At 49.3% G+C, this 19904-nt stretch overlaps 1 protein-coding gene across 1 annotated transcript in view; it reads left to right on the top strand.

The window, feature by feature from the left end:
- Positions 1-16788, top strand: part of pknox2 (pbx/knotted 1 homeobox 2) — a 425919-nt gene extending 409131 nt beyond the window's left edge. Inside the window, exon 12 of the mRNA XM_078198931.1 lies at positions 16706-16788. Within this exon, the coding sequence (XP_078055057.1) occupies positions 16706-16788 (83 nt within the window). The remainder of the gene's footprint in view (positions 1-16705) is intronic.
- The last annotated feature ends 3116 nt before the right edge of the window (positions 16789-19904 follow it).

Genomic DNA, 19904 nt, shown 5'->3' with positions numbered 1-19904 from the left:
TGGCTGAAACTCTGAACTTAGGCATGACCGATGGGAAGAAAAATAACCCATGGGTTTCAGAGTGTTCGCTAATTTAACTTTTCCAAAGTAGCTTTTTCCTTTGGTTGGCCTTTGCCTCGGTACCAGGGACGCCCCATAAACCTAATGTGGTCTCAATCACTGATCATACATTTGATTAATGCTGAAAAGAAAGACTCATTGCCGATATTTTAAATTCATTCTCCAAACCCACGACCATTTCCATTGAGAAGGACAAGGGCAGCAGATACATGGGAACACCGCCACCTACAAGTTCCCCTCCAAGCCACTCACCATCCTGACATGGAAATATATCGCCATTCCTTCGTAGTCGCTGGGTCAAAATCCTGGAATTCCCTCCCCAATGGCATTGTGGGTCAACCCACAGCATGTGGACTGCAGCGATTCAAGAAGGCAGCTCAGCACCACCTTCTCAAGGGCAATTAGTGATGGACAATAAATACTGGCCCAGCCCGCGACGCCCATGTCCCACAAATGAATTTTTAAAAAATTCTCAGGAGGTGGGCATTGCCAACAATCATCAGCCACCCCTAATCCTGAGGCGCTGATAGGGAGCAGTTTGAACATTATCCAAAGGAGGGGCCAATGAGCAATAAACATTTATTCAATTATCTCCACATCCTGGTAATATGTGATGTAATATCGATTATTTGCTGAAAAAGGGTAGGACTGTTTGATTCAACATTCCTTTTTCCTGTGTCCCAGGAGCTCCGTATTTTCGACCAACAAGCCAGTAGAATCAGATTCCCTCTCCTCCTCTGCTGGGACGTGAGGGAAAAGCTTACTGACATGATTCCCAGACTCTTGGCATTCCTGAGGGTCCCGCAACCTGTTCAGAACCCGGTACTGATTGACGCTGGAGAAGGGATTGAAGGGGTGCTTCTTCCAATGCTTCTCACACTGTGCTGATGACTGAGAGGCAATGGCTTCAGGCTTCTCCTGGAATGGTCGGTGTTGAGTCCAACACTGTCGGGATGGCAGTTGGATTCATCAAGGCAGTTGCTGTTAGCCGGCTCCCTCACCCTTGTCGCTTCTCAGTGATAGTCTATCTGCTGTGTGCTCCCCGTTTCAGCATTCACAGCTGAATAGATATTTTTCGGACCTTGCTGGTTATGCCAGTTGATGAAATATTCCACCTGGCACTGCGGGCACTTCAATTTGATGTTAGTCCTCCTGATCTTTCTCAATGAAACAGGTCTCGCACACAATGTGCTCGCAGGGTAAGAGGTATTGGTCGATGTGAGACTTTGCACAGCCGATGCAGATGGGCATCTGGCAGGAAGTTAATTTTGTCTCTCTTAACTTGTCCACAAGCTTCAAGTAATCATCAGAGCTGTAAGAAACAAGACTTAGGTTAAAAGGTACTCAAAGCACACATACTGACCAAAAATAGGACAATATTATTTTTCTCACCCATAGGATCCCTACAGTGCAAAAGAATCATAGAATTCTAAATGGAGGTCGGTCACCAGTCGAGTGCCCCAGGGATCTGTTCTGGGACCCTTGCTGTTTGTCATTTTCATAAATGACCTGGATGAGGAAGCGGAGGGATGGGTTGGTAAGTTTGCCGACGACACGAAGGTTGGTGGGGTTGTGGATACTCTGGAGGGATGTCAGAAGTTACAGAGGGACATAGATAGGATGCAAGACTGGGCGGAGAAGTGGCAGATGGACTTCAACCCAGATAAATGCGTAGTGGTCCATTTTGGCAGGTCAAATGGGATGAAGGAGTACAATACAAAGGGAAAGATTCTTAGTACTGTAGAGGATCAGAAGGACCTTGGGGTCCGGGTCCATAGGATTCTAAAATCGGCCCGGCAGGTGGAGGAGGTGGTTAAGAAGGCGTATGGTGTGCTGGCCTTTATCAATCGAGGGATTGAGTTTAGGAGTCCGGGGATAATGATGCAGCTATATAAGACCCTCGTCAGACCCCACTTGGCGTACTGTGCTCAGTTCTGGTCGCCTCATTACAGGAAGGATGTGGAAAAGATTGAAAGGGTGCAGAGAAGATTTACAAGGATGTTGCCTGGATTGAGTGGCATGCCTTATGAGGTTAGGCTGAGGGAGCTCGGTCTTTTCTCCTTGGAGAGACGTAGGATGAGAGGAGACCTAATAGAGGTATATAAGATGTTGAGAGGCATAGATCGGGTGGACTTTCAGAGGCTTTTTCCCAGGGTGGAAATGGCTGCTACGAGAGGTCACAGGTTTAAGGTGCTGGGGGGTAGGTACAGGGGAAATGTTAGGGGGAAGTTTTTCACACAGAGCGTGGTGGGCGAGTGGAATTGGCTGCCATCAGTGGTGGCAAACTCAATAGGGTCTTTTAAGAGACTCCTGGATGAGTACATGGGACTTAATAGGATGGAGGGTTATAGGTAGGCCTAAAAGGTAGGGATATGTTTGGCACAACTTGTGGGGCCGAAGGGCCCGTTTTGTGCTGTAGTTTTTCTATGTTTCTATGTTCTATGTTCTAATTCCTACAGTGCAAAAGGAGACCATTCGGCCCATCGAGTCTGTACCGACCACAATCCCACCCAGGCCCTATTCCCATAACCCTCATTTACCCTGTTAATCCCCCTGACACTAGGGTCAATTTAGCACAGCCAATCAACCTAACCCGCACATCTTTGGACTGTGGGAGGAAACCGGAGCATCCGGGGGAAACCCACGCAGACACGGGGAGAATGTACAAGCTCCACACAGACAGTGACCCGAGGCCGGAATTGAACACGGGTCCCTGGCGCTGTGAGGCAGCAGTGCTAACCCACTGTGCCACCCTAAAGTAGGCCAGACGGCCCATTGAGCCCGCATCAACTCTCAGAGAGCATCCCACCCAGTCCGCTCCCATAACCCCACACATTTACCATGGCTCACTTACCTAACCTGTACATCTTTGGGCACTAAGGGACAATTTAGCATGGCCAATCCACCTAACCTGTACATCTTTGGACAATAAGGGACAATTCAACATGGCCAATCCACTTAACTGGCACATCTTTGGACAATGGGAGGAAACTGGAGCACCCGGAGGAAACCCACACAGACACAGGGAGAACGTGCAGACTCCACGCAGACAGTGACCCAAGCCGGGAATCGAACCCGGTTCCCTAACGCTGTGAGGCAGCAGTGCTAACCACTGTGCCACCCTCCGATTAATTATCAATGACTTAGATAAAGAATGACCCCCTCCTATGATTGTCTGCTATTTCCATTTGAAGTTACTGACTTACAGGCTTCTATTGCTCCCATTGTGCATTGTTCTGCGGGAGACAACACAACTGAGACCAAAAGGAAGCTTATGGTTGGTGTCTGTGCTGAGGAGGCTTGTTTTCTCCCCTCTCTTTCACCTTAAGATAGTGTGGCTCGGGTAGTGTCAAAGCCCTAGAGGAGAGCTGCTTTCTCAGTAAGATGAGGGAACTCTGGCACCTTCTGACTCAGCATTGGTTGGTTCAATGCCAACATAAACATCCTCATTAAATACGTGATCAAAATTCCAAATGTGATGATTACTGGAACAATGGCTTCTCTTTCTGCCCCTATACTGTTACCCTGAGAGCCTCCAAGGTTTCTTCCACTCCTTCCTCATTTCAGCTTACCATCAGCAGGCTTGAGGACAATGACATCCAGGTTTACATCATCACTTTCTGTTCTACTGCTTTTCCGACATCCAATTGTGGATGAATCACAATATCCTTTCATTGAACATTGGGAAGATTGGGACCATCATCATCTTCTACCCTGCTCATTAATACTTCCCAGGAATTCCATCCCCAAAACCAGCCACTGTCCCAACAGCAAACTGCTCACTAAAAGTCCTAATCAACCTGGAACTGACCTCTTTACCCTATATTCTCTACAGTGGAAAGACCAGCTAGCTCTACCTCCATAACACCTCCATAACAAGCCTCTCTGCACCTACACTGGTCAGTTTGCTGCTGAAAGATTCATCCATGACGTTGTCACCTCCAATGTCGATTCCAATGTTAATTGAACAACCTCCTATCTTCTTCTGAACTCTTCACTTCATCATTATCCATACCCTAACTCAAACTGATCCACTACCCCACCTTCCCACTCCCACTCCCTTTCCTCATCGACACACATTGGCCCCAGGCTCTGAACTCCTCCATCCCAGATCTTGGCCTTTTGTTCAATTCCCCCCACTTCAGCCCACCATTTATGGTGGTGTCCTCAGATACCTTGGTCCAAAGTTCCTGAATTTAGTCACTAAACCTTTCTCCCTCATGCCTCCCCTCCTCTTCCTTCATGATCCTTTGGTCCCCTCTCCTGGTATCTCCATCCTGGACTCGGTGTCTGTTTTGTGCTTCTGTGAAGTACCTTGGGATGCCTTTTTCCACCAAAGCTGCTATTTAAATGCGAAGGTAGTTGTTATTGCTGTGGAATTCTGTAAATGTCATTTTTTCCATATGATGGCATGAAATAATTTGGGCCCTAACGTCCGAGCTCCAGGGCAGTGTGGAGATGGATACCCCCACTTTCACCCCCCACCCTCCCACTCCCCCCGCAACCACCACACAGTTTCCCAGGTAAAGATTACATAATCACCTTGGAAATTTAAACTTCCATCGAGCAATTGCCCTGCATTGAGAACCAACCAAAAATGTGATTTTAATCGCAAACTTTTTAAGTTTATTTGTTCGTCACAACTAGGCTCACATTAACATTGCAATGAAGTTACTATGAAAATCCAATAGTCGCCACACTCCAGCGCCTATTCGAGTACACTGAGGGAGAATTTAGCATGGCCAATCCACCTAACCAGCATGTCTTTCAGACTGTGGGAGGAAACCCACGCAGACATGGGGAGAACATGCAGACTCCACAGAGATAGTGACCCAAGACAGGAATCAGCTTTGGATAGTTCCAACTATCTTATAGCAATAGTTACCCAGAAAAAATAAGAAGAATTAAAAACATTTCTAGTTTCTGGGTGCCATGATGTGGAGATGTCGGCATTGGACTGGGGTGGGCACAGTAAGAAGTCTCCCAACACCAGGTTAAAGTCCAACAGGTTTATCTGGAAGCACGAGCTTTCGCAGCGCTGCTCCTTCATCAGGTGAGTGAGTTTCTACCTGACGAAGGAGCAGCACAGCGAAAGCTCGTGTTTCCAAATAAACCTGTTGGACTTTCACCTGCCCAGCGTCTGGGTGACTATAACACTGACCCATCCTGGATCCACCAAGGGACTCCCACCAGCTGCACCCCTGCTGGCCTGACCCAAGCCCCCCCACCCCCTCCCTACTTTGCCTGGCCCACTCTGAAATGATCTGAACCGGGTGGGAGGCATCACGGCTGCACTGATTACCATCTCCAGTTACACTGCGTACACTCGGAACCAAATCCACAGTCCGGGCTCAGTATTGTGTGAAGGGCAGATTGCGGAAGGCTGGCTCATTCTTCCCCTAAAGGACATTGCTTTTCTGGAATGCAAACTCAACAGCTTCTCGTGGGTCAATATCAGACGTAAGTTTACAATTGGCCGGACTTACTGAACACAATTTCATGACTTTCACACCTTGTGAATCTGAAGAGGGCGGAAAGTAAATCACTAGGTTGGCATGGGCACCCAACTGCCCATTTTATACCCACTTACTCCACTGAAGTGAATGGAGGGTAAAACTGGGCAGGGCGTAAAGGAAGGCTAATGCCCGATCCCAGTGGGTGAGAGGGATTAAAACTTACCCCCATGTGTCCAGTTATAACTGGAGTTGGGGGGGGGGTGGGGGGAGGGGGGGGCAGGGGGGGCTTCGCAATATCTCAACAACAACAAATTGCATCTAGATAATGGCCAGAATTCTCCGACCTCGCCCACGGCTGGGATTCTCCAGTCCCGCTGCACTAAATGGTGTTTTGGCTGAGTGCCAAGTTCTTCATTCTCGCTGGCAGCAGGGGCAGGGCGAATGAGATTGGGGAATCTTGGCACATGTCCTTAACATAACAAAATATTCCAGGGTGCTTCACAGGAATATAATCCAACAGAATTTGACACTGAGATACATTAAAGGACATTACGGCAGGTGATCAAAAGGTCAGACAAAGAGGTTGTTTTTTAAGAAGTGATCTCGAGTGACAACGTTGAAATGCAGGTCTAGTTTCAGAGTGAACTGAGAGGAGTTGATGCTCAGTGAAGTCTGTGTTTAGGAGTTGGGTTCTTCCCCCATAGCGGAGTTGAACAGCATTGAGGGCAGAGAGATCTTGGGGTTCAAGTCCATAGCTCCCTGAAAGTGGCCACACAAGTAGATAGGGTGGTGAAGAAGGCATATGGCCTGCTTGCCTTTATTGGTCAGAGCATTGAGTCAGGGTGACGTGTTGCAGCTTTATAAAACTTGGGTTAGGCCGCACTTAGAGTATTGCGTTCAATTCTGGTCGCCACATGACAGGAAGGATGTGGAGCTTTGGAGAGGGTGCAGAAGAGGTTTACAAAGATGCTGCCTGGATTAGAGGGTATGAGCTATAAGAAGAGGATGGATAGACTAGCGTTGCACTTAAGGTGAGGGGGGGAAAGTTCACAGGAGATGTGAGGGGCAAGTCTTTTACACAGAGAATGGTAAGTGTCTGGAACACGCTGCCAAGGGTGGTGGTGCAGGCAGATACAAAGGGGCATTTAAGGGGCTTTTAAATATGCAAGGAATAGAGGAATATGGAGCAAGGGCAGGCAGAAGGGATTAGTTTAATTTGGTGTCATGTTTGGCACAACATCGTGGGCCGACGGGCCTGTTCCTGTGCTGCACTGTTCTGTGTTTTATGTTCTATGCTTCTGGACAGGGAGAGAATTGAGAAGAGAAATGTGGAAACGAGTATTTGTGCTGAGTAATCGTATCACATTATGAATGTCTGTCGCTGCCTAATCCGGTAATATTCAGCTGTTTAATATAGAGCAGGAGTGGGAGGTGCAGAAATGTTTAGTGAAGATATTCCAGAGAAGACACAGTCACCAATGGTGAAGCGAAATGCATCAAAGCAGTTTTTTCAAATAAACTCTGCCAATTCCGTCCTGATGTTACGGCAGCAGAGACTGCTCGCTACTGATAGCCAAAGTCTTTGGCCGGGATTTTCTGGTCGTGCGCGCCCCAAGACCAGAAATTCTCACCCGAGGTCAACGAACCTTTAAATGGTCCTCTGAATTTTTTGTCTCCCCCGCTACGATTCCCACGGCAGGCGGGAAGGGAGATTTCCAGCCTTTCAAACTCGTTACTTTCAGAAATCCTAGGTCGAAGAGAGGAGGCTCGTAACAACAGAGGGAAAGAGACAAAATGGATCTGGAAGTCACGATTAGGTTATAACCCCGAGCACTGCTGCCTCACAGCGCCAGGGACCTGGGTTTGATTCCCGGCTTGGGCCACTGTCTGTGCGGAGTCTACACATTCTCCCCGTGTCTGCGTGGATTTCCTCCGGGTGCTCCGGTTTCCTCCCACAGTCCGAAAGACGCACAGGTTAAGTGCATTGGCCATGCTAAATTCTCCTTCAGTGTACCCAAACAGGCGCCGGAGTGCGGCGACTAGGGGATTTTCACAGTAACTTCATTGCAGTGTTAATGTAAGCCTACTTGTGACACAAATAGATAAACGTAAAAGCCCCAGTCTCTGGGAGTTTCAAAGCTTCAGAAATTGCAGGAGGAGTTGCAATTATGGGCCCTATTTTACCGTTTTGATTCTAAGTGCTGGGAGGACTTGAAACTGGGAGATCCAACTTTTAGACCTTTTCTGAGGAGTTCCCATATACACTTTTCCTGCAAAAATATCAGCGATTCCAAATCGCGCTGCACAAGCCTGTGGCCGGGGCTTAATGCGCCCGAAATCCTGCAGCTCCGATCGGCGCTTCCAACTGCGCATGCACAGAAATAAATGATAGAATGCTGCTCCCCTGCCACATCTCTCCTGGGCCGGCTAATGGCCCCCCACAGACATTGCCCCACCCCCACAACATTACTGACCCCTTATCCCCCCCACACCCCTGCCAGACTGATTGCGGGCCCCTTCACCCTTCCCTCTCACCGACCTCAGGCGGAGTGGCAGCGACCCCCTCCTTTCACCCCACTGATATCAGGCAGAGTGGCAACAGACCTCCCCTTCCCCCTCACTCATCTCAGGCAGAGTGGCAGCAGACCCCCGCCCCCCCCCCCCCCCCGCACCCCGACAACTGATCTCAAGCAGAGAGCCATCGGACGCGCGGCACTTACCTCCTCACTAACCCTCATAGGTGGAGTGCCCGAATCAGACTTTTGTGGAGCATGTCTGTTCTACGCCGATTCCGGTTGGGCGAACGCGGTGGTAAAAGAAGGAAGTGCTGGTAAAGCTGGGCATGCAGCTCATTAAGTCAATTTAAATGCATGCAGATGCATCGGAATGGTTGTTGTGCCGGTTTTGGGCGAGGTCTCGATCATGGCCATTTTCAGGCTTTGTTAAAGGGGGAACCGGTACGGAGGTGGTTGCAGATCACGCTACTCGCCTCACGCCTGACTTTACCAAGTTTTTACGATGGAAAACAGGCGCAACACGATGGTAAAATTGGGCCCTATTATATCACCTTCCACGGCCTCAGTCTGTCTCCAAACCTTTTGGCTGGAACTTTCCAACCGCCCCCCCTCCCAAACCTAGCCCCCACTGGCAAGCCATTGAAATCTCCATTCACATCAACAGGACTGGAAGATCCCACTGGAATGAAAGGCTGCAAAATTTTGTTTTTTCAGTCAGTGAGGTACTTTTAAGTATACCTTACCCACTACCTCCTAGCTATCTTATTCTGGAGTTTGAGATTGTGTGGAGTTGTTCAGCATCTCTCAGCCCTTAGTTCAGCTGGTTGGACTCGTGTGTCTGAACCAAAGGGTTGTGGGTTCAAGTCTCGCTCTAGAAACTTGAGAACAAAAATCTCGGCTGACACTCACATGGGGCTGCAGCACTGTTGGAAGGGCCGTCAATCAGACGTGATGATAAAGCAAGGTTATATTTGCTCTCCAGGATGAGCATAGCACAACCCATGGCACTGCTTTAAAGAGGGGCTGAATCCCGGCCAACATTTGTCCCTCCACCATTATCAATGAAAATAAACATCAAATAGTCAGATAGGTATGTTTTGATAGGTATGTCCCTGTCAGGCAGGGAGGAAATGGCCGAGTGAGGGAACCATGGTTCACGAAAGAGGTGGAATGTCTTGTGAAAAGGAAGAGGGAAGCTTATGTAGGGATGAGGAAACAAGGTTCAGTTGGCTCGATTGAGGGTTACAAGTTAGCAAGGAATGAGCTGAAAAAGGGGCTTAGGAGAGCTAGGAGGGGACACGAGAAGTCCTTGGCGGGTCGGATCAAGGAAAACCCCAAGGCTTTTTACTCTTATGTGAGGAATAAAAGAATGACCAGGGTGAGGTTAGGGCCGGTCAAGGACAGTAGTGGGAACTTGTGTATGGAGTCAGTAGAGATAGGCGAGGTGATGAATGAATACTTTTCTTCAGTGTTCACCAAGGAGAGGGGCCATGTTTTTGAGGAAGAGAAGGTGTTACAGGCTAATAGGCTGGAGGAAATAGATGTTCGGAGGGAGGATGTCCTGGCAGTTTTGAATAAACTGAAGGTCGATAAGTCCCCTGGCACTGATGAAATGTATCCTAGGATTCTTTGGGAGGCAAGGGATGAGATTGCAGAGCCTTTGGCTTTGATCTTTGGGTCCTCGCTGTCCACGGGGATGGTGCCAGAGGACTGGAGAGTGGCGAATGTTGTTCCTCTGTTTAAGAAAGGGAATAGAAATTACCCTGGTAATTATAGACCGGTTAGTCTTACTTCAGTGGTTGGTAAATTGATGGAAAAGGTCCTGAGAGATGGGATTTACGACCATTTAGAAAGATGCGGATTAATCCGGGATAGTTAGCACGGATTCGTGAAGGGCAAGTCGTGCCTCACAAATTTGATAGAATTTTTTTGAGGAGGTAACTAAGTGTGTTGATGAAGGTAGGGCAGTTGATGTCATATACATGAATTTTAGTAAGGCGTTTGATAAGGTCCCCCATGGTCGGCTTATGATGAAAGTGAGGAGGTGTGGGATAGAGGGAAAGTTGGCCGATTGGATAGGTAACTGGCTGTCTGATCGAAGACAGAGGGTGGTGGTCGATGGAAAATTTTCAGATTGGAGGCAGGTTGCTAGCGGAGTGCCGCAGGGATCAGTGCTTGGTCCTCTGCTCTTTGTGATTTTTATTAATGACTTAGAGGAGGGGGCTGAAGGGTGGATCAGTAAATTTGCTGATGACACCAAGATTGGTGGAGTAGTGGATGAGGTGGAGGGCTGTTGTAGGCTGCAAAGAGACATAGATAGGATGCAAAGCTGGGCTGAAAAATGGCAAATGGAGTTTAACCCTGATAAATGTGAGGTGATCCATTTTGGTAGGGCTAATTTAAATGTGGATTACAGGGTCAAAGGTAGGGTTCTGAAGACTGTGGAGGAACAGAGAGATCTTGGGGTTCATATCCACAGATCTCGAAAGGTTGCCACTCAAGTGGATAGAGCTGTGAAGAAGGCCTATAGTGTGTTAGCTTTTATTAACAGGGGGTTGGAGTTTAAGAGCCGTGGGGTTATGCTGCAACTGTACAGGACCTTGGTGAGACTGTGGTGAACCATCGTTGGTTCCCACTGGATAGTGCTGAGCCTGGGGCTGGCCAGTACTACAAGGATGTACATATGTTACTGTTGGATTGTGCTATTGTTGCTGTTGGGGTTAGGGTGGGGTTGTTACACCTTTGTATTGTAGTGTTGTGGCACAACCCAGTCGGGCTCCGCCTCCTGGGAGAGGTATAAGAGTCCCTGCTCTGGCCAGGACCCCTTCAGTCTGGGATAGTGTATATAAGTTCTGGTAGCTTCGTTAACAGTAAATAAAAGCCTTTCATTTACTGAGCTTCAAGCCTCGTGTCTGAATAGCGCATCAATTTTATTTACTGTCGTTAAACTCTCGTCGAGAAAAAAAAAGAGAGAGAGTATGGAGCAAATTCTGAAGCCGGAACGCCTTACGCTAGATCCACGTGCGGTGGGCGCTTCTAACACCTTCGACCACTGGCTGAAGTGTTTTGAAGATTACCTGGCAGCCTCCGCAGCGGTCACCACAGATGATGACAGACTCCGGGTCCTCCATGCGAGGGTAAGCGACACTGTCTACCTCGCGATCCGTGCGGCCACCAATTATCCTAAGGCCCTTGAGCTTCTAAAGAAGCACTATACCAAACCACCTAATGAGATACACGCTCGTTACCTCCTAGCCACTCGACGACGGCAGTCTGGCAATACGATGGAGGACTATGCGAATGAGCTCCTACAGCTAGCCAGGGGCTGTGACTGCAAAGCTGTGTCGGCAGAGCAGAGCATGTACGACCTCGCCCGAGATGCGTTTGTGGCCGGGGTCGGATCGTCATACATTCGACTTAAACTGTTGGAGAAGGGTAACCTTGATCTTACCCAGGCAATCGAGCTAGCAGAGATGCTTGAGTCGGCCTCCAAAAGCTTAGTTTTATATCCGGAGGACCATGTGGAGACAACGTGGCAGGAGCAGTCGCAAATCCCTCCTTGTCCCTCGGGTTCGAAATGCTGTGTAATGGCGTGCTCCCATTCGGGCCAGACGACGGCAGCAGCCCCGGGCGGCCCGCGGTGCTATTTCTGTGGAAGAGCGAAGCATACTCGGCAAAAGTGTCCCGCTAAAGCTGTGTTGTGCACCGCATGCGGTAAAAAAGGGCATTATTCAAAAGTGTGCCGATCTAAACCCAAGAACAGCAGTGCGGCCTGCGATTCTTCAGAGCTCGGGTCTTCGTCATCGAAGTCGTCGCGGGGTTCGTCCACGTGCGAGACCAGGACGACGCCATTACGGTCGACGGAGTCGGAGGAGTATGACCACCAGGGGTCGCTGAGTTTGGCACCCTCACCCACGTGCGATACATGGGGGCAGCCATGTTGGTCGACACTGACCACGAACGACCAGCAGGGGTCCTCCTCATCGACTTCAGCTGCCTGCAGTGGCGCTCATGAACCAACCGTGGCGTCGATCATCCTGGACCAGGCCAAGCCCCATAGACTTGACAAATCTATGATGAATATCCAGGTAAATGACCACGTGATTTATTGTCTGTTTGACAGCAGGAGCACTGAGAGCTTTATCCACCCAGACACTGTGAAGCGGTGTGGACTCCAGATGCAACCTGCCAAACAGACAATCTCTATGGCATCAAGGTCCCGGTCTGTTGCCGTGCTAGGGAGTTGCGTGGTAACCTTGAAGGTGCAAGGCACAGTTTACGAGCGTTTCAAGCTCCTTGTGTTGCCGTATCTTTGCGCGCCAATACTTCTCAGACTAAACTTCATGGTCCACTTGAGGAGTGTAATCCTACAGTACGGTGGGCCACTCCCTTCACTGGCAGTGGGAAAACAGCAGCAGCCTCCAAATTGCCCAACGCGCCCCGCCTGTAGCCTCTCGACGCTGAAGATCACCACACCCTCCTTGTTCCAGAATCTTGTGCCAGGCTGCAAGCCCATCGCGACTAAAAGTAGGCGTTACAGCACTGAGGATCGGATCTTCCTTAGATCTGAGGTTCAGCGGCTCCTCAAAGAAAGGATCATACAACCCAGTGCTAGTCCGTGGAGAGCACAGGTCGTGGTGGTCAAGAGCGGGAACAAACCCCGGATGGTCGTTGACTACAGTCAGACCATTAACCGATATACGCAGCTGGATGCGTATCCTCTCCCGCGCATATCTGTCATGGTCAATCAGATTGCGCAGTACCGGGTGTTCTCCACCATAGACCTCAAGTCTGCCTACCACCAACTCCCCATTCACCCAGAGGACCGACAATACACGGCTTTTGAGGCGGATGGTCGCTTGTATCACTTTCTCAGGGTTCCCTTTGGTGTCACCAATGGGGTCTCGGTCTTCCAGCGTGCTATGGACCGAATGGTGGACCAGAACGGGCTGCGGGCTACCTTCCCGTACCTGGATAATGTCACCATCTGCAGCCATGACCAGCAGGACCACGACACAAACCTCCTGAACTTCTTACGCACTGCATCTCGCCTGAACTTGACCTACAACAGGGAGAAGTGTGTGTTTCGTACGCGCCGTTTAGCCATCCTAGGATACGTGGTGGAAAACGGGGTCATTGGCCCTGATCCAGACCGTATGCGCCCCCTTTCTGAACTTCCCTTACCTGCTAGTGCAAAAGCACTAAGAAGATGCTTAGGCTTCTTCTCTTATTATGCGCAGTGGGTTCCCAACTACGCGGATAAAGCCCGTCCGCTCATTAAGTCCACGACTTTTCCCTTAACGCCAGAGGCCCGATTGGCCTTCGATAAATTGAAAGCCGACATCGCGAAAGCTACGATGCACGCTGTAGACGAGTCCATCCCCTTTCAGGTGGAAAGCGATGCATCTGATTTCGCCCTGGCCACCACACTGAACCAGGCGGGCAGGCCCGTCGCATTTTTTTCCCGCACCCTCCAAGGCCCCGAAATTCGGCATTCAGCGGTGGAAAAGGAGGCCCAGGCCATTGTGGAGGCCGTCAGGCACTGGCGCCATTACTTGGCGGGAAAATGGTTCACCCTGATCACGGACCAGCGATCCGTGGCGTTCATGTTTAACAACACGCAGAGGGGCAAGATCAAGAATGACAAGATCTTGCGGTGGAGAATTGAACTCTCCACCTATAACTACGACATCATGTATCGTCCAGGGAAACTCAATGAGCCCTCGGATGCCCTCTCGCGTGGAACATGCGCTAGTATACAGGAGGACCGTTTGCACGCCCTCCATAATGACCTGTGCCATCCTGGGGTCACGCGGCTCTACCACTTTATAAAAGCCCGCAACCTGCCTTACTCGGTGGAGGACGTCAGGTCAGTAACAAGGAGCTGTCGGGTTTGCGCGGAATGCAAACCGCGCTTTTACCGACCTGACCGGGCACATTTAGTCAAGGCCACTCGTCCCTTCGAGAGACTGAGTGTCGATTTTAAGGGCCCCCTTCCCTCAACAGATCGGAATGTGTACTTCCTTAACATCATTGACGAGTACTCTCGATTCCCTTTTGTTGTTCCCTGCTCTGATACATCCGCTGCCACGGTTATCAAGGCATTCCGTGATCTTTTTACCCTGTTCGGGTACCCCGGCTACATTCACAGTGACAGGGGCTCGTCGTTCATGAGCGATGACTTGAGGCAATTCCTGCTCTCATACGGGATTGCCTCTAGTAGGACCATGAGCTACAACCCTAGGGGTAATGGACAGGTGGAACGCGAGAATGCTACAGTCTGGAAGGCTGTCTTACTAGCGTTGAAGTCAAAAGGTCTTCCAGTCTCCCGTTGGCAAGAGGTGCTCCCTGATGCGCTCCATTCTATTTGCTCGCTCCTGTGTACGGCAACCAATGCTACTCCCCACGAGAGGATGTTCTCATTCCCTCAGAAGTCTTCCTCGGGGACCTCATTACCGTCTTGGTTGACGTACTCACGACCCGTCCTCCTGCGGCGACATGTAAGGGCCCGCAAGTCCGACCCGTTGGTTGAACAGGTCCATCTCCTCCACGCCAACCGTCAGTATGCCTATGTGGCATACTCTGACGGGTGAGAGGACACGGTCTCGATCCGAGACCTGGCGCCAGCAGGGGACGTAGCAACCCCTGTCGCTCCCATACCCCCTGTAACAAACCCTTTACCTCTTGTTTCTTCCCCGGACACGGCGCGGGCAGCATCGGGACCATTGCTTAACCATTTTACTCCCATGTACAGCTTGCCTGAGCCCAGAAGATGGTCGCCACCGCAGGGCGTGTCAGGATCCCCTGGACTACCATCACCTCAGGGTCAACCGGCCTGTGAGTCCGTGGAAGAACAGCTGGACGCCGCTTTGGGGAGAACGCCACCGCAAGTGCCTACTCCGGTGTCACCGCCGGTATTGAGGAGGTCACAACGATGGTGCGGTCCCCCTGACTGTCTGAACTTATAGACTGCTGACACTTTATTCTGTTTTTTTGTACCCCGCCGGCCTTTGTTCTCAAAGGAGGGGTGAATGTGGTGAACCATCGTTGGTTCCCACTGGATAGTGCTGAGCCAGGGGCTGGCCAGTACTACAAGGATGTACATATGTTACTGTTGGATTGTGCTATTGTTGCTGTTGGGGTTAGGGTGGGGTTGTTACACCTTTGTACTGTAGTGTTGTGGCACATCCCAGTCGGGCTCCGCCTCCTGGGAGAGGTATAAGAGTCCCTGCTCTGGCCGGGACCCCTTCAGTCTGGGATAGTGTATATAAGTTCTGGTAGCTTCGTTAACAGTAAATAAAAGCCTTTCATTTACTGAGCTTCAAGCCTCGTGTCTGAATAGCGCATCAGCGACCACATTTGGAATATTGTGTGCAGTTCTGGTCACCTCACTATAAGAAGGATGTGGAAGCGCTGGAAAGAGTGCAGAGGAGATTTACCAGAATGCTGCCTGGTTTGGAGGGTAGGTCTTATGAGGAAAGGTTGAGGGAGCTAGGGCTGTTCTCTCTGGAGCGGAGGAGGCTGAGGGGAGACTTAATAGAGGTTTATAAAATGATGAAGGGGATAGATAGAGTGAACGTTCAAAGACTATTTCCTCGGGTGGATGGAGCTATTACAAGGGGGCATAACTATAGGGTTCGTGGTGGGAGATACAGGAAGGATATCAGAGGTAGGTTCTTTACGCAGAAAGTGGTTGGGGTGTGGAATGGACTGTCTGCAGTGATAGTGGAGTCAGACACTTTAGGAACATTTAAGCGGTTATTGGATAGGCACATGGAGCACACCAGGATGATAGGGAGTGGGATAGCTTGATCTTGGTTTCAGATAAAGCTCGGCACAACATCGTGGGCCGAAGGGCCTGTTCTGTGCTGTACTGTTCTATTAACTATTAAAAAGCAAATTATTGCGGATGCTGGATTCCGAAACCAAAATAGAAAATGCTGGAAAGTCTCAGCAGGTCTGACAGCATCTGTGGAGAGAGAGAATAGAGCCAACGTTTCGAGACTGGATGACCCTTCATTATTATATAGTCATGTTGCTGTTTATGGAATCTTTCTGTGTGCAAGCACAGGCGGCACGGTGGCACTGTGGCTAGCACTGCTGCCTCACAGCTCAGGGACCCGGGTTCGATTCCCGGCTTGGTTGACTGCCTGTGTGGAGATTGCACATTCTCCCCATGTCTGTGTGGGTTTCCTCTGGGTTCTCCGGTTTCCTCCCACAGTTCAAAGATGTGCACGTTAGGCGGATTGGCCATGCTAAATTCTCCCTTAGTGTCTCAATATGTGTAGGTTAGATGGCCATGGGAAATGTGTGTGCGGGGTTACAGGCTGAAGAGGGCCTAGGTAAAGATATTCTGTCCGAGAGTCAGTGTAGATGGGCCAAATGTCCTCTTCTGTACTGTAGGGATTCTATTTGATTGGTTGCTGCATTTCCTACATTAGCACAGTTCAAAGATACTGAAGTTATAAAACACTTTGAGGTTTGCCTTGGGCCTGTGAAAGGTCAATAATTAGGGCTGGCCCTTCCTTTCTTGTGCTTTGAGGGGAGAGGGCAGAGATAGCCATTTGTGAAATGCGGGTGGAACTGATCACTATCATTCTCCATTCTTTTTAGCTCATTTAAAGCAAAAGTCACCCGGTTTGAATAGTTTTGTGAATGGTGCGGATTGGATAGTGGAGGATGAAAAGAACAGAATTCTGTGGAGAATAGCGATCGATGGGAAATACAGACAGCATTCGGGATCATTTCATGCTTAAACAATGAAGACATCATTCACCCATCTTCTGTCTTATTTTTCGACCATTTGCAGATCCTCGTGAAAATAGAAGAGAATTCTCCTGATTAAGTTACTCTTCTTGGATTGGCTCTCTGTTTGAACCATCCTGTCGAAATATGTAACTTCCTAATCCCCGCCAATGTTAATCACGCCTTCTCTTTATATTCTCGCCAAACTATTGCAGCCTGTTACCAGGGCAACCAGTTACTGCGGTGTCACACAGGGATGACACATTCAGAGGGTGTGAGGGGCGGTCTGGCTCATTTATATTCAGGGTTTGAGAGATTCATAAACTGAAACTTCACAACCGAAGACTGAGAAAATGGAAAACCTCGACTGCTGCGCTGGTGGCGTTGATAATTTGATACTTTTGCAATGTGAGCTTGCTTAAAGTGCCCCTTTTCAGCAAATAAGTTCTGATCCAGTTCCTGATTAATGTTCAGCATTGAGAGCAACCCTCATTCATGCTCTGGCAAAGGTTAATGAACTGCCTACTTTCAGTACTGTTAACCGGCAGAACAAAACCAATGCCTTCTTCTACTAACTGAGAAATATTAAATATTTGAGTTGTTTTGATGACAATTCAGACAGGAGCACTTTGCTGATAGTACTGAGTTCACAGACACTGTATGTTAGGTTTCCCATGAGATATCCATGATGTCATAGGATGTTGCAACATGAGAGTTTCCAAGGGAACAAGTATGAGGCGATAAATCATAGAATCCCCACAGTGCAGAAGAGGCCATTCGGCCCATTGAATCTGCACCGACAACAATCCCACCCAGGCCCTATTCCCATAACCCCATGTATTTACCCTAGCTAGTCCCCCTGACACTAAGGGGCCATTTAGCATGGCCAATCCACCTAACCTGCACATATTTGGAGAGTGGGAGGAAACCGGAGCACCCGGAGGAAACCCACGCCGACACGGGGAGAACGTGCAAACTTCACACAGACAGTGACCCAAGGGCCAGGGTCAAACACAGGTCCCTGATGCTGTGAGGCAGCAGTGCTAACCACTGAGCCACCGTGCCGCCCCACAGGTCGCAGACTGTCATATGGGATTACACAGCAGACCTATCAGCCCCTGTCAGGAGATTTGTGTCTTCGTCAGAACTGACAGAGCTTCAGGAAATGCCCTCAGCATTAACCTGCCATTTCTCTTGCAGATGCTGGTGTGACAAGGGGAGATTTGCATTTGAAATTGTGGGCAGGTTTTAGCTAAACTTGCCCAGTGGAAAACTGACGAGATTGGATTATCCGCCTGCTTTATCCGCCATGAAATTAAGAGACGGGGAAGTGACCTTCTTTCCAAATTGAAATTGCTCTCAACTCAAATTCATTATGTCATTATCCATTTAAACTCTTCCCCCTGTAGTCCACATTATTCTACTTTTTAAAGTAATTTTCTCTGAGGTACATTATTGGCCATTTTATAGGAGGCTGTAAAAGATTTAGGGTGGCACGGTGGCACAGTGGTTAGCACGGCTACCTCACAGCACCAGGGACCCGGGATCAATTCTGGCTTGGGTGCCTGTCTGTGTGGAGTTCGCATGTTCTCCCCGTGTCTGCTTGAGTTTCCGCTGAGTGCTCCGGTTTCCTCCCACACTCCAATGATGTGCAGGTTAGATGGATTGGCCATGCTAAATTGCCCCCCACCCCCTCCCCCAAGTGTCCCAAGATGTGTAGGTAAGGGGGACGGGTAAATGTGTGGGGATAGGGCTGGAGTGTGGGCCTGGCTAAGATGCTCTGTCAGAGAATCAGTGCAGACTAGATGGGCTGAGTGGCCTCCTTCTGCACTGTAGGGATTCTAAGTTTAAGTTTATTTATTTGTGTCATAAGTAGGCTTACATTAACTGCAATGAAGTCACTGTGAAAATCCCCGAGTCACCACAATCTGGCACCTGTTCGGGTACACTGAGGGAGAATTTAGCACGGCCAATGCACCTAACCAGTATGTGTTTCGGACTGTGGGAGGAAACCGGAGCACCCAAAGGGAACCCACGCAGACACGGGGAGAACATGCAGACTCCGCACAGACAGTGACCCAAGTGGGAATCGAACCCGGGTCCCTGGCGCTGTGAGGCAACAGTGCTAACCAATGTGCCACTACCATCAACCGATATCACTAAAATAGATCAGATTGCAATTCATTTCCTTGTTGTTTATGAGGCCTTTCTGTGGGCTGATTGGATGCTGCGTTTCCCTCTGTTCCATCATTGGCTGTTCCACTTTGGGACATCCTGGTGCCAGGAAAAGCACTTTAAAAATGTAAGTTCTTTCTTTACGTCACCCTCGGCTCAGCTCAGATTAACAGATCCCTGCTTAACAAACTGTGACATCCCCATTTCACACCCCAAACTATTCTTGCAGCTGCTGAGGCTGAGGATGCTAAAATGGGGGCAATTCTGTAACCCCCTAGCTATACAAAACTGGATCAGGATTTCTCAAACATAAGTCACCCACCGCCAGCTGATAGAGGCAACTTACATCCCAACAGTGCTGGCCGGATTCCGACCCAAATCTCAAAGTGTTATAACCCAATGCATCGGATTAACATAACTCTGCAATTTCTCTACTTTGTGAGCAAGCCTTTCCAGATATTGCATAACCTCTAGCAACAGAGCACATGAATGCAGTTTAAATTTAAGTTTATTTATTAGTGTCACAAGTAGGCTAATATTAACACTGCAATGAAGTCACTTTGAGAATCCCCTAGTTGCCACACTCTGGTGCCTGTTCGGGTACACTGAGGGAGAATTTAGCATGGCCAATGCACCTAACCAGCACGTCTTTCGGACTGTGGGAGGAAACCGGAGCACCCGGAGGAAACCCACACAGACAGAGGGAGAGCGTGCAGACTCTGCACAGACACTGGCACTGTGAGGAAACCGTGCTAACAACTGTGCCAACCCAATTCTGGGGTTGTTTGTTGAAGTGTGCATGTTTATCCTTTCAAATGAAATTTGTTGATTTTTATTCCCATCACCATGCTTGGTTTTGCCTTAGCCATTGTCACCAAGGTGCATTTAGGTGTGCCTGATTAGGTGAAATCTTACCGACCGGATTCAGCATTCCCGAATTCAGCATTCCCAT

The sequence above is a fragment of the Mustelus asterias genome, chromosome 27 (genome assembly GCF_964213995.1).
Source record: "Mustelus asterias chromosome 27, sMusAst1.hap1.1, whole genome shotgun sequence".
Lineage (NCBI taxonomy): Eukaryota > Metazoa > Chordata > Chondrichthyes > Carcharhiniformes > Triakidae > Mustelus > Mustelus asterias.
The sequence above is the reverse complement of the archived record's forward strand: the minus strand, read 5'-3'. Positions and strand labels throughout refer to the sequence as shown.